General features: G+C 42.3%; 1 protein-coding gene across 2 annotated transcripts; it reads right to left on the reverse strand.

The window, feature by feature from the left end:
• Window positions 1-1,985: 1,985 nt before the first annotated feature.
• LOC139578361 (hepatoma-derived growth factor-related protein 2-like) lies at window positions 1,986-11,750 on the reverse strand. 2 transcript variants are annotated; one of them, XM_071405839.1, is made up of 16 exons: window positions 11,482-11,750; window positions 10,716-10,792; window positions 9,911-10,049; window positions 5,844-6,035; window positions 5,608-5,727; window positions 5,456-5,530; window positions 5,133-5,319; window positions 4,962-5,046; window positions 4,566-4,845; window positions 4,340-4,476; window positions 4,169-4,236; window positions 3,931-4,001; window positions 3,660-3,761; window positions 3,373-3,529; window positions 3,045-3,165; window positions 1,986-2,882 (listed from the first exon to the last, which is right to left on the reverse strand). In XM_071405839.1, the coding sequence occupies exons 1-16, from the start codon at window positions 11,551-11,553 to the stop codon at window positions 2,783-2,785; spliced, it is 1,983 nt and encodes a 660-aa protein (XP_071261940.1). In that variant the 5' UTR covers window positions 11,554-11,750; the 3' UTR covers window positions 1,986-2,782. The 2 variants fall into 2 exon arrangements, with proteins under 2 accessions (XP_071261940.1, XP_071261941.1); XM_071405840.1 differs by having other exon boundaries at window positions 4,340-4,458; window positions 11,482-11,721.
• Window positions 11,751-12,922: the final 1,172 nt, after the last annotated feature.

Genomic DNA, 12,922 nt, shown 5'->3' on the forward strand with positions numbered 1-12,922 from the left:
CTCTATGCAAAATGCATGCAAAATTCACCAAGTCTGTCAGTGTGTCAATGTCCAATTTTTGCACAGTATGTAGCCTTTGACCTACCTGACTTTTTTTTGCCACAGCAATCTCAATGAGCATTATGCATGACAGCACAAACACATGTAAAAATATGGCAATTCATTTGTTATATAACTTGCATAAATATATATTACATCATAAAAAAACTATTTCACACCGCTGACCAGTCTAAAAATGCACTAGCGAGCATAGGCCCATATACAATGCATTTGGAAAGTATTCAGACCCCTTGACTTTTTCCAAATTGTGTTACTTTACAGCCTTATTCTAAAATGGATTATATCGTTTCCCCCCCTCATCAATCTACACACAATAACACATGACAAAAACAAGTTTAGATTTTTTAGCAAATTTATATACACACACACACATATATATATAAATAAACTGAAAACATTTACATAAGTATTCAGACCCTTTTTCAGTACTTTGTTTAAGCACCTTTGGCAGTGATTACAGCCTCAAGTCTTATTGGGTATGACGCTACAAGCTTGGCACACCTGTATTTGGGGAGTTTCTCCCATTCTTCTCTGCAGATCCTCAAGTTCTGTCAGGCTGGATGGGGAGCGTCGCTGCACAGCTATTTTCAGGCCTCTCCAGAGATGTTCAACTGGGTTCAAGTCTGGGCTCTGGCTGGGCCACTCAAGGACATTGAGACTTGTCCCGAAGCCACTCCTGCATTGTTTTGGCTGTGTGCTTATGGTTGTTGCCCTGTTGGAACGTGAACCTTCGCCCAGTCTGAGGTCCTGAGCAGTTTATCAAGATTTCTCTGTACTTTGCTCCATTCGTCTTTCCCTCGATCCTGACTAGTCTCCCATTCTCTGCCGCTGAAAAGCATCCCCACAGCATGATGCTGCCACCACAATGCTTTAACGTAGGGATGGTGCCAGGTTTCCTCCAGACGTGACACTTGGCATTCAGGCCAAAGAGTTCAATCTTGGTTTCATCAGACAAGAGAATCTTGTTTCTCATGGGCTGAGAGTCCTTTAGGTGCCTTTTGGAAAACTCCAAGCGGGCTTGCATGTGCCTTTTACTTAAGAGTGGCTTCCGTCTGGCCACTCCATAAAGGCTTGATTGGTGGAGTGCTGCTGAGATGGTTGTCCTTTTGGACGGTTCTCACATCTCCACAAAGGAACTCCGGCGCTCTGTCAGAGTGACCATCGGGTTTTTGGTTTACTCCATGACCAATGCCCTTCTCCGATTGCTCAGTTTGGCCGGGCGGACAGCTCTAGGAAGAGTCTTGGTGGTTCCAAACGTCTCCCATTTAAGAATAATGGAAGCCACTGTGTTCTTGGGGACCTTCAATGCTGCAGACATTTTTTGGTACTCTTCCCCAGATCTGTTCCTTGAAACAATCCTGCCTCAACACTCTATGGACAATTCCTTCGACCTCATGGCTTGGTTTTCACTCTGACATGCACTGTCAACTGTGGGATCTTCTATAGACAGGTGTTTACCTTCCCAAATCATGTCCAATCAATTTAATTTACCAAAGGTGGACTCCAATCAAGTAGTAGAAACATCAAGGATGATCAATCAAAACAGGATGCACCTGAGCTCAATTTGAATTTCATAGCTAAGGGTCAGAATACCTAGGTAAATAAGGTTATTTTATTTCTAAAAATCAGTTTCCGCTTTGCTATTATGGGGTATTGTGTGTAAATTGAAAATATTTAAGCAATTTTAGAATAAGGATGTAATGTAACAAAATTTGAAAAAAGGGAAGGGGTCTGAATACTTTCCAAATGCACTCTTATTCACTGCAATTCCTCATCCCAAGCCTGGTTACAAGGGTTGTAATGTGTAGTTATTACACCAGTCACACCCCAACCCAACTGGATTTTTATTATGGGAATATGGGACTTCCATGAAGTACCATGTGATGACATGCTGCCTTCGATAACAGCAGTGTTCAGACTAGGACCACCATGCTGAGATTTTTATTCAACGATACAAATGATTTTACCAATTTACATAGCACTAAAAACACTTCCAAAGTATGTATGACAAGCAAATGCCAAATGGGCTCCAGCTACATGGGATATGGACAACTTCTGATTAAGATCATATTGTTCACTCTGTACACAATGTATATTATCCCATTCAATAGGCAAGTTATTGAAAGCAGATGGAGAAGACACGATGACAGGGTGAATAGTTCCACAAGTCAAAAGTTGTTGCAATTTCAGAAAACATACTTGTTATAAAAAAGTAGGTGGACCTTAGTTGGAAAACATGTGATGTGATTATGTTCAATGGCTTTAGATTTTCATGTTGAGACTGAATTAATAAGAAATGACCAGATAAGAAAAATATTCATAACCAACGGTCAAGACACCCATACTTGTCCAACACACATAGGCCTTCTCTAGGTTCTCTATCAGCTCCAATATTTTTCTCAAAGCCAACAGATGCCTTGAATCACGTGACATGCAATTACTGCAGAACATTCATCACAAGGCTCCTCTTTTCCCCCTAAATTTCCTGTTAGAAGTGCTAAAAATGGAATCTTTCAATATACATACAATATGAAAGACCAAAGTTAGAGTTCATGTGGGAGAATAATAAAGCAAAGTAGCTTTGTGGGCGGGGGGACAGGCCAAGGTGTCGTATAAAAGGAAAAATACAATTGTGAACAACAAAGGGGTCAGCACAGCGCCATGTATCCAGGACGAGACTAATGAGCTGTTAGCTGTGTTAAACAATTGTGCTCCATTTTCTTCAGCTCTCTATTGCTGGTGGTTCAGTCTCTGCAGAGAGAGCGTGGTACGTTTCATCATCAGTGTGCGTCTGCTGCTCAGTAGGACTATCAGGACTGGGCCTACCATGGAGAAGAGACAAGACTTCAGAACTAGAGCTACATATCTTTGTGATGGTGGCATGGTACCAATTAGCAGAGCAATATTACTATGGACACATTGAACAAATATTAGCAGAAATAAAGGAAGTACACCAAGATGTGACATAGGAGAATATTATTTACCTGTTGGGGCTTGAAGCCACACGCTCATCATTCTCTACCTGGACCGGTGACTTTGGGGTATCCTCTAACTCAGTACATTCCTTTTTCTGGACTTCTGATTCCCCATTCACAGGCATTACATCTGATAACAAGTAATGCAAAATCAATATACTGGCTACAAATGATGGACCTTTCATTTCATTGTTAGCTACACACGGCAAAATAAAAGTCTGAATTATTATCATTATTAAAGAGTAATATCCTGAGGATGAAAATTAAGGAGAATGTGAGAACAGTAAAGAAGAAGTCCATCAGTTGTGATCGTAAAAGTATGGGCTGAGAGAATTACCAGAATTTTGTGTCTCCTTCCCATCCTCTTCCTGCTCTTTTCCCTCAGCTTTGTGTTTACTTGGCATTTCAGACTTGACCACAAACTGACCCTTTAACTTGTTGTAGACCTGGCTGGCCTTTTCCATAACGGCACTGCTTGCCTTGTATCGACGGATCTACAGTAAGACAAACATCAATCAGAACAACAGCGTGGATCACAAGGGCCAGAAAACAAGAGAGATAATGAAATGTACACAGCGGCTCTATAAAGTTAACTTTCATTCAGGGGTTTAGCCGGAAAGGCACCTTTTTAAGTGTGGCGATAACATCAGAGTTCTTCTGCAGGATGTGGCTGGTGACCGGCACAGCTTCGAGCTCTGCCAGGGCCAGTAGACAGCGCTCTATGTCCTGCAGAGCAGACATAACATGATAGAATACCACAATGTGCAAGTAACCCTTAATTGGTAAACAAAAAAATTATATACCTCATGCCACTTGTCATGCTGCTTGTAAAATCCCAACTATGTGATAATAACTTTTTTGTTGGCAATGAATGGAGCCCCTTATGTTTACTCACTGGGTTGTCCACTTTCAGCGCAAACTTGATGTCCGTGTGCAGCTTCTGCAGCTTTTCGTCTGGGGTTGGCTCTGTGCAGACAAAAAGACAAGGAGTGAGGACATAAAGTTGATATTATCTGGCTCTGGCACTGTATCGGACCAACCGTTTGTCACAATATGAGACTATGCAAATGAGTTTCCCATATGCATGCTTTCCAAATGGACATGGTGAATTGGGAGTAACATTGAGCGTTGACCTTTTTTCTTCTCTACTTTCCTCTCGGGAGGTCTCTCGGGTTTGCGTTTGGGCTTGTCAGGCTTGGACCTGAGGGAGAGAGATCAGTGATCTGTGTGAATTTATATTTAATGAAGATATCTAATGTGATCTGTACTCTAATCTTTTGTCTGGTTCAGCCATGTGCATTTACCTCCCTCTGGGCCTCTCTTCTGACCGCTGGGCTCGCTTTTCCTTCTCTTCTTTCTCCTTTTTGCCTTTACCATGATCTCTCTCTTTCTTTGTTCTCCCTTTCTTCTGGCTGTCTGAACGCTTTGCAGATTTTTTCACCTGATTATGGTTAAAATGTTCAACAAATCTATTCTAGATACAAAAACAAACAAATGTCCACTCTTTACACAGTCTTCCATGCTAGTTACCTCAGGTCCAGAGTCGGAGTCGGAGGGGGCGGGGATAGGTGGCGGTGGAGGTTTCTTGGACTTCTTCAGTGGGTGATCATCTACACCCTCATCTGAGCTGTTTTCACCACTGCTCTTTCCCTTCTCCTTGTCCTTCTTTCTCTGCTCATCTTCTTCCTTCTCCCTCTCCCGATACTTGAGGATCTCCTCTGCCTGCTCCTTCTTCCGGCGTTCCTCCAGCTCTTTCCGACGCTCCTCATCTCTCTTTTTCCAGTCACTGACGCGGTCAGGCTCACTGTCGCTATAGTACACAGTATAGGATATCATTCATAATGTACTAATTTATTGATACAAGTCATTTATAAATGTATTAACATAGCACACAACCAATGTGGAACAGACTAGAGCCATGCTGACCTGTCGCTGTCAGAGGAAGATGGCGGTGCTCTGGCCTGGGCAGCTTTGGGTTTCCGTCCACCACGAGGCTTTGGCAGAGGCTTCTCTGATTGGGACAAATGGCAAAGAGGGTTATGCAGTGACAAATACAGTTATCATACACTGTGTAATACCAGACATTATAGCTCTCACCTTTCTTGCGCGCTTGAGGGGCCTTCCGTGGAGGTGGCTGTGGCTCTGAGTCAGAGTCGGATTTGGAGCCAGACTGAGATTCGGATCCAGACAGAGCAGGCCGTGGCTTCTCATCTTCTGAGTCACTGCCCCCTTTCTTCTTGTCCGACTGAGACCCAGAGTCAGAGTCTGAGTCAGACACCGCCTTCTACACCAGCCCACAGAGAGAAACAGAGAGAGATAAAACACAATGAGAGAACCAGCAGTCACTGAAACACAAAACAGTGCTTTATCTACTCAGCTCCCAGGACTGTTTGACACCTGAAGGGCGTCCATTTCCTCACCTTCTTCCCTTTGCCACCTCCAGCCTTCTTCCCACTGCCACGGCCTGCTGCCGCCTTCTTCTCTGGGGTGAAGTCCTACAGGGGCAAACAAACAAGACCCCATCAATTAATATTGTCATGCTAGTGTACAACGTGTGCATGTGTCAACTGACCTGGTCACTGTTCTTTCCAGAGTCCGAGTCAGAAGGGGAAGGTTCTGGCTCAGAGGGTGAGCCACTCTCCTCTCCATCCCTGTCACTGGACGAACCCCGGGCCTTCTTCACAGGGGGGCGCTGAATGAAAGATAGAACAGAGAGATGTTATATTATAACAGAGGCACATCTAAGCAACAGTTTTGTTCAGAGGGCATTAAAATCCCAAAACACTAAAATTATAATTTCGCAATCACCTTGGCAGCAGGGGCCTTCCTCTTGACCACTCCTCCACCACTGCCGCCACCACCTCCTCGATCCTCACTTCCTGAGTCAGAATCTACCTCACTTCCTGAATCTGCCTTACTGGGCACCACTGCCTCCTTGTCATCCTCTGCATCACTTCCTGCTGCATCATCATTAGCTTCACTGCCAGACGAGCTGGCAGGCTAGGGTGTGAATGGGGAGATGAGTCAAATCAATGTTTATCACATGCATAGGATACAGCATGTATAAACAGGACAGTGAAAACCTTAATTGCAAGCACTCCTCATCAATGCAGAAATAGTAAGTCATATAAAAAAAAATAAACCATTATGAATAAGATTGAAACACACACACGGTTGGTACCAGTACTCATATCAATGTCAGGAGTACTGGTGTCAGTTGAGGTAAAGCTATATAAATGAGGTAAATTATAAAAAATGGTATGTGTGTAAACAGGTTAAAGGGACTGAGCAGAAAATAATATAAAAGAACAGTAGCAGCGAGTATGGTGACTGTATGTGTGGTTGTGTGTAGTTTGCAAGTGTCAGTCAGGGATGCAAACTGGTGAGGGCCCAAAAGGGCGACAAATGGTGTTTGCACGGTAACGCACAAAAAGATCCATGTGAAGTGCAAGAACGTTTGCTTATTTTCAGAGAATAACAAGTACATGATACACATTTGAAAATAGTGTCCTGGGGTAGAGTTAGGCTCTTTGGTCTGGGTTTAAGGTTTATTATGACATGTAATGATAATCTTAGTCTCCCCAGACAGGAATAGGTCAGTCTTCAATGCACCCGACAAGTTGTTCTATAGAGGTGCATAAAGAAAAGTAAAACACAAATCCTGTCTCACATCTAATACATTGCAAGGTGCTTTCAGTGTTAAAATACAATAACTTATATACATAAACACAATTACACAGGGCTCTAATATGACATTGTTTACAAGGAGTACTTCAGCACAATGAAAGCATTTGAAGAAGAGTATTTTAATAAGAAATTACTAAACGTTATTGAATAAAAAGGTTTTTGGAATGTTCTAAGCTCAATTAGGCATACTGTACAGTGGCAAGAAAAAGTATGAACCCGTTGGAATTACCTGGATTTCTACATAAATTGGTCATAAAAATGTTCTGATCATCTCAGTCACAACAAGACACAGTCTGCTTAAACTAATAAAAAACAATTATAAATGTTCATGACTTTATTGAACAGTGTAAACATTCACAGTGCAGGGTAGAAAAACTGAACCTTTGGATTTAATAACTGGTTGACCCTCAGTTGGCAGCAATAACCTCAACCAAACGTTTTCTGTAGTTACGGATCAGTCCTGCACAACGGTCAGGAGGAATTTTGGACCATTCCTCTTTACAACACTGTTTCAGTTCAGCAATATTCTTGGGATGTCTGGTGTGAACCGCTCTCGAGGTCATGCCACAGCATCTCAATCGGGTTGAGGTCATGGCTCTGACTGGGCCACTCCAGTAGGTGTATTTTCTTCTGTTGAAGCCATTCTGTTGTTGATTTACTTCTGTGGTTTGGGTCGTTGTCCTGTTGCATCACCCAACTTCTGTTGAGCATCAATTGGCAGACAGAGAGCCTTACATTCTCCTGCAAAATGTCTTGATAAACATGGGAATTCATTTTTCCGTCAATGATAGCAAGCTGTCCAGGCCCTGAGGCAGCAAAGCAGCCCAAACCATGATGCTCCCGCCACCATACTTTACAGATGGGATGAGGTTTTGAAGTTGGTGTGCCGTGCTTTTTTCTCACCACACATAGTGTTGCGTGTTCCCTCCAAACAACTCAACAGTAGTTTTATCTGTCCACAGAATATTTTGACAGTAGCACTGTGGACGTTCAGCAATGTTTTTTTGGACAGCAGTGTCTTCTTCCGTGGTGTCCTCCCATGAACACCATTCTTGTTTAGTGTTTTACGTATCGTAGACTTGTCAACAGAGAGGTTAGCATGTTCCAGAGATTTATTTAAGTCTTTAGCTGACACTCTAGGATGCTTCATAACCTCATTGAACATTCTGTGCTGTGCTCTTGCAGTCATCTTTGCAGGACGGCCACTCCTACGGAGAGTAGCAACAGTGCTGAACTTTCTCCATTTATAGACAATTTGTCTTACCGTGGACTGATGAACATCAAGGATTTTAGAGATACTTTTGTAACCCTTTCCAGCTCTGTGCAAGTCAACAATTCTTAATCTTAGGTCTTCTAAGATCTCTTTTGTTCGAGGCATGGTTCACATCAGGCAATGCTTCTTGTGAATAGCAAACTCATATATTGAAAGTGTAGCAAACTCATATATTGAAAGTGTTTTTTATATTGCAGGGCAGCTCTTACCAACATCTGCAATCTCATCTCATTGATTGGACTCCCAAGTTAGCTGACTCCTGACTCCAATTAGCTTTCACATACTTTTCCCAACCTACACTGAATGTTTAAATGACTTATTCAATATAGACAAGAAAAATACAATAATTTGTATTATTAGTTTAAGCACACTGTCTATTGTTGTGACTGAAGATCAGATCACATTTTTTCCCAATTTTTTGTAGAAATCCAGGTAATTCCAAAGGGTTCACATACCTTTTCTTGCAACTGTACACTCAAATAGAAGTCACTTAGGTGAGACAAAAATGTTCAGCTGCCCCTTTAAGGGCTGGAGGTTCTCGTGGTAACAGTGGAGAATCTCAGACATCTCGCAGTTGCATCAAATGCAAACTGACATTGAAAAATAACCTAGCCTGTGAACGAAAGGATGTAAATAGGCAAGAAAGCCTCCAGTATTTATGCTGCAGTAGTTTATGTGTTGGGGGCTAGGGTCAGTCTGTTATATCTGGAGAATTTCTCCTGTCTTATCTGGTGTCCTGTGTGAATTTAAGTATGCTCTCTCTAATTCTCTCTTTCTCTCTCTCGGAGGACCTGAGCCCTAGGACCATGCCTCAGGACTACATGGCCTGATGACTCCTTGCTGCCCCCAGTCCACCTGGCCGTGCTGCTGCTCCAGTTTCAACTGTTTTGCCTGCGGCTATGGAACCCTGACCTGCTCACCGGACGTGCTACCTGTCCCAGACCTGCTGTTTTCAACTCTCTAGAGGCAGCAGGAGCATTAGAGATACTCTGAATGATCGGCTATGAAAAGCCAACTGACATTTACTCCTGAGGTGCTGACCTGTTGCACCCTCGACAACTACTGTGATTATTATTATTCGACCCTGCTGGTCATCTATGAACATTTGAACATCTTGGCCATGTTCTGTTATAATCTCCACCTGGCACAGCCAGAAGAGGACTGGCCACCCCTCATAGCCTACTTCCTCTCTAGGTTTCTTCCTAGGTTCTGGCCTTTCTAGGGAGTTTTACCTAGCCACCGTGATTCTACACCTGCATTGCTTGCTGTTTGGGGTTTTAGGCTGGGTTTCTGTACAGCACTTTGTGACATCAGCTGATGTAAGAAGGGCTTTATAAATAAATTTGATACGAAACAAGGTCAAAGTCACACTTTAGTAGACTTTCTGTTAAATCCGGTCAGCTTCTATGCCTGTATTCTTCTAAAATGTGTATCTATGAGAAACAACCTTTAGATCCACACGATTCACGTGGATGGCCTATTTTGAGAACAAAATGCCGAATATCGCCGAAAAGCGACGAGTCTGCTACCCTGGTCATTGTATGTGTGTATAGAGTCATTTCAGATAGTCCATGTGTGATTAGTTGTTCATCAGTCGTATTGCTTGGAGGACGAAGCTGCCTCGAACCCTGTTGGTCTGAGACCTAATGCTCCGTTACCGCTTATAAGTGATTGTTGAAGAACATGTGAAACCGAGTGCTGACCGAGCAGATAATAACACCAACAGGGAGCTGCATAGTACTGTAATCTATCACATCCTAAACTGAGGCCTGAGGCACTTTTTAGGGGAATGAGTCTGATCTAAATGGATCCAAAGTGCACAGCAAAAGAGAAAACAGGGGTAACAGCACTCAGTTGTAGCTGGTCAGTATTAAAGAAACGGTATTGAGTTGGACTTCTGATAAGATGTACTTACTGCAGGAGCACTATAGGAGGCGTGAGGGTTGTTCTGGATTTCCCACAAGCCCTCGTTGAAGCCCTTTCTTTTATTAGGTTTCCCAAAGCGCTCACTGTGCTTCTCATAGGCAAAAAGGTCCTTTGGCGCAAGGAATGCTCTGAGGAAGAGAGAGCATGATTTGATAACACATTACTTTATATTGCGACAGTATTTACGAGACTTTAATTCTGAGTCACTAAATTAAAAAGCCAATACCTGGCAGAGACAAACTCCATGCTTACCAGGTAGATGACACAGAGTTTCTGCATGATGTGAAAGCCATGAACTGGCAACAAACTACAGTACTGACAGTTATTTTGCCACCTAGTGGTGGTTTAAGAATAGTCCATCTGCTATCTTGCAAAACTACTGCTGTACGACCAAAACACTAAACTTTTCACACACACAAATGGACCTAGATCCCTTACAACATAAACCAGTTATGAAAAACTCATGAATGGGTTTCAAAAGTTTAAAATAAGTTAAAGAAAATATAGTGCATCAACAAACATGGAGGACACATGTCCACAGAAATATGAGTGGCGATACTTCAAGTAAACATACAACACATTAGGTAGCTGTGGACAACAAGATAAACAGAACCAGCTGGAAAATAAATACAAATCAAAATGTATTTTTGCATCAATCTCTCTCTCTCTCTATATATATATATATATAAAAACGGATCTAATAAAGGACAATGGTGAATGTAATATACCACAGTTTCAAGTCCATCCTGAGATTCCCATCCTGCTATTCTAAATCAAACAGACACAGCACTTACGTTTCATGGGTCCCAAAGAAGAAGATAGGGATTTTATTGGGAGGGGGTTTCACTGCCCCATCTGCGACATCCTCAATCTAGAAGAACGAGAACCACACAACAAAAACAAAAGTGTGAGAGACATCCAAACTAGGTACAGGAGAGAATATATATTCACTGCTCTTTGTAGTCTGATCCTCAAGTCAAGTTGTGAAAATGAGGAAAGGAAGGTTGGAAATAAGTAGACAATATTGTGGCCTTGTCTGAAACCTTCATTCCAGACAGACACCTTGACTGGTACAATCTGTAGAATTTTCAAATCACAGTCAAAAATCCTGGGAAGAGGTGAACACATCAAAGTCATTTCCAGAAAAGTAAATATTTGTGTTTACTGTACCAAAAATCATCTGATTAGTTAACTAAAGCTAGGATTTTATTTTACAGGGCAGCGAGTCTGCAAATCAAACATTGCATCTTCAATCAACGGACACCAAAAAGCACAGTACAGCTAGCTACTTAGCACTGCCTGGTTGGACAAAATACATGTAGACAACACAAACATGAACGCCATTCCCCAAGTAGCCTGGTTATACTTTGCATAAAAAAGATCCAGCAACAAACATTTTGCAAACAGATTGGCAGGACAACAAAGCAGTTATATATTTCCAAGCACGAGGCAAGGCTAGCTGGCTATAATATTAGCTATGTCAGTCATTGCCAAGGATGCACAGCAAAACTCCAGCGTCCCCTCCGCCCACCCGCTTCTCTCTGGCTGCTGCTAGTTTACCCTGGCTGGCCAGTGGGGGTACCCCTTCATTTTGGCGAAGACCAGGTCTCCGGGTTGAAAATTGTGCGGCATTGTTCTGCCCCTCTGTGCAGCCTTTTCTTTCTTCTTTAGCTAACACTGGAGGTCTTTGTGCGTCGCTTCTTGGCCGTTTTCAGGCCGACACAAAACCTGCAAAACGATAAAGTTAGCTAGATAGCAAGCTAGCTTCTCAATAACGCGAGATGAGGCGGTTAACTTCACAAGAATAGCTTCCGCTAACCATGATCATCAGAGCGGAAATCCCTCCTACTAGCCACTGTAATTGGTTTAATTTCTTGTCAATCCATTCTTCAAACCAATCATATTCTACTATATGTACACTATAAATTCGATATCGTTTTCCTAAATTGACTGGCTACTAATTAGGAAATTCATACTAACATCAATACAAAAGGTTTAGAACAGAAACCAAACCTTTCTTTAGCGTGTCTTTACCAACAGAGTGACAAAAATATAAAAATAACAATCGTCCGCAGTCATACAGCGAATATATGCCACCCCTAAGCGCACAGAGCTGGATGATATTTTGTATTTATTTATGGGACTCTCAATCACGGCCAGTTGTGATACAGCCTGGAATCGAACCAGGGTCTGTAGTGACACGTCTAGCACTGAGATGCAGTGCCTTAGACTGACGCGTCACTCCAGAGCCCAATATTGCCAAAATCTATATTACGATAAATTTAACAATAAGCACCACAGATTTTTTATTTCTAGTTTGATTGTTGTAGCCATACATTTTACAATTAACAATAACCCATATTAGCAAACCCATTTAATTGGCTCCGGATTGGCGCAGGCATGGCATCTCAGTGCTAGAGGTGTCACCTGGTTCAATCCCGGGCTGTATCACAAGCGGCATGATCAGGAGTCCCATAGGGCGGCACACAATTGTCCCAGTGTCGTCCGGGTTAGGGTAGGATAGGGTCTGGCCAGGGTAGGTCGTCATTGTAAAATAAGAATTTGTTCTTAACTTAATTTTTTTATTTCACATTTATTTAACCAGGTAGGCTAGTTGAGAACAAGTTCTCATTTACAACTGCGACCTGGTCAAGATAAAGCAAAGCAGTGCGACACAAACAACAATACAGAGTTACACATGGAATAAGCAAACATACAGTCAATAATACAATAGAAAAGGTCTTTATACAGTGTGTGCAAATGAGGAAGGATAAGGGAGGGAAGGCAAAAAATAGGCCATAGTGGCGAAATAATTACAATATAGCAATTAAACACTGGAGTGACAGATGTGCAGAAGATGAATGTGCAAGTAGAGATACTGGGGTGCAAAGGAGCAAAATAAATAACAGTATGGGGATGAGGTAGTTGGATGGGCTATTTAGCTGCTCTGACAGCTGGTGCTTAAAGCTAATGAGGGAGATATGAGTCTCTAGCTTCAGTG

This window comes from Salvelinus alpinus, chromosome 6 (assembly GCF_045679555.1).
Source record: "Salvelinus alpinus chromosome 6, SLU_Salpinus.1, whole genome shotgun sequence".
Taxonomy (NCBI): Eukaryota; Metazoa; Chordata; class Actinopteri; order Salmoniformes; family Salmonidae; genus Salvelinus; species Salvelinus alpinus.

Coding starts and splice junctions, on each gene's coding strand:
- LOC139578361 (XM_071405839.1), bottom strand. CDS start 11,553: ATGCCGCACAATTTTCAACCCGGAGACCTGGTCTTCGCCAAAATGAAG. Junction 5,728..5,843: donor GGAAGGCCCCTGCTGCCAAG/GTGATTGCGAAA, acceptor TCTTTCATTCAG/CGCCCCCCTGTGAAGAAGGC. Junction 5,047..5,132: donor CCCTCAAGCGCGCAAGAAAG/GTGAGAGCTATA, acceptor TGTCCCAATCAG/AGAAGCCTCTGCCAAAGCCT.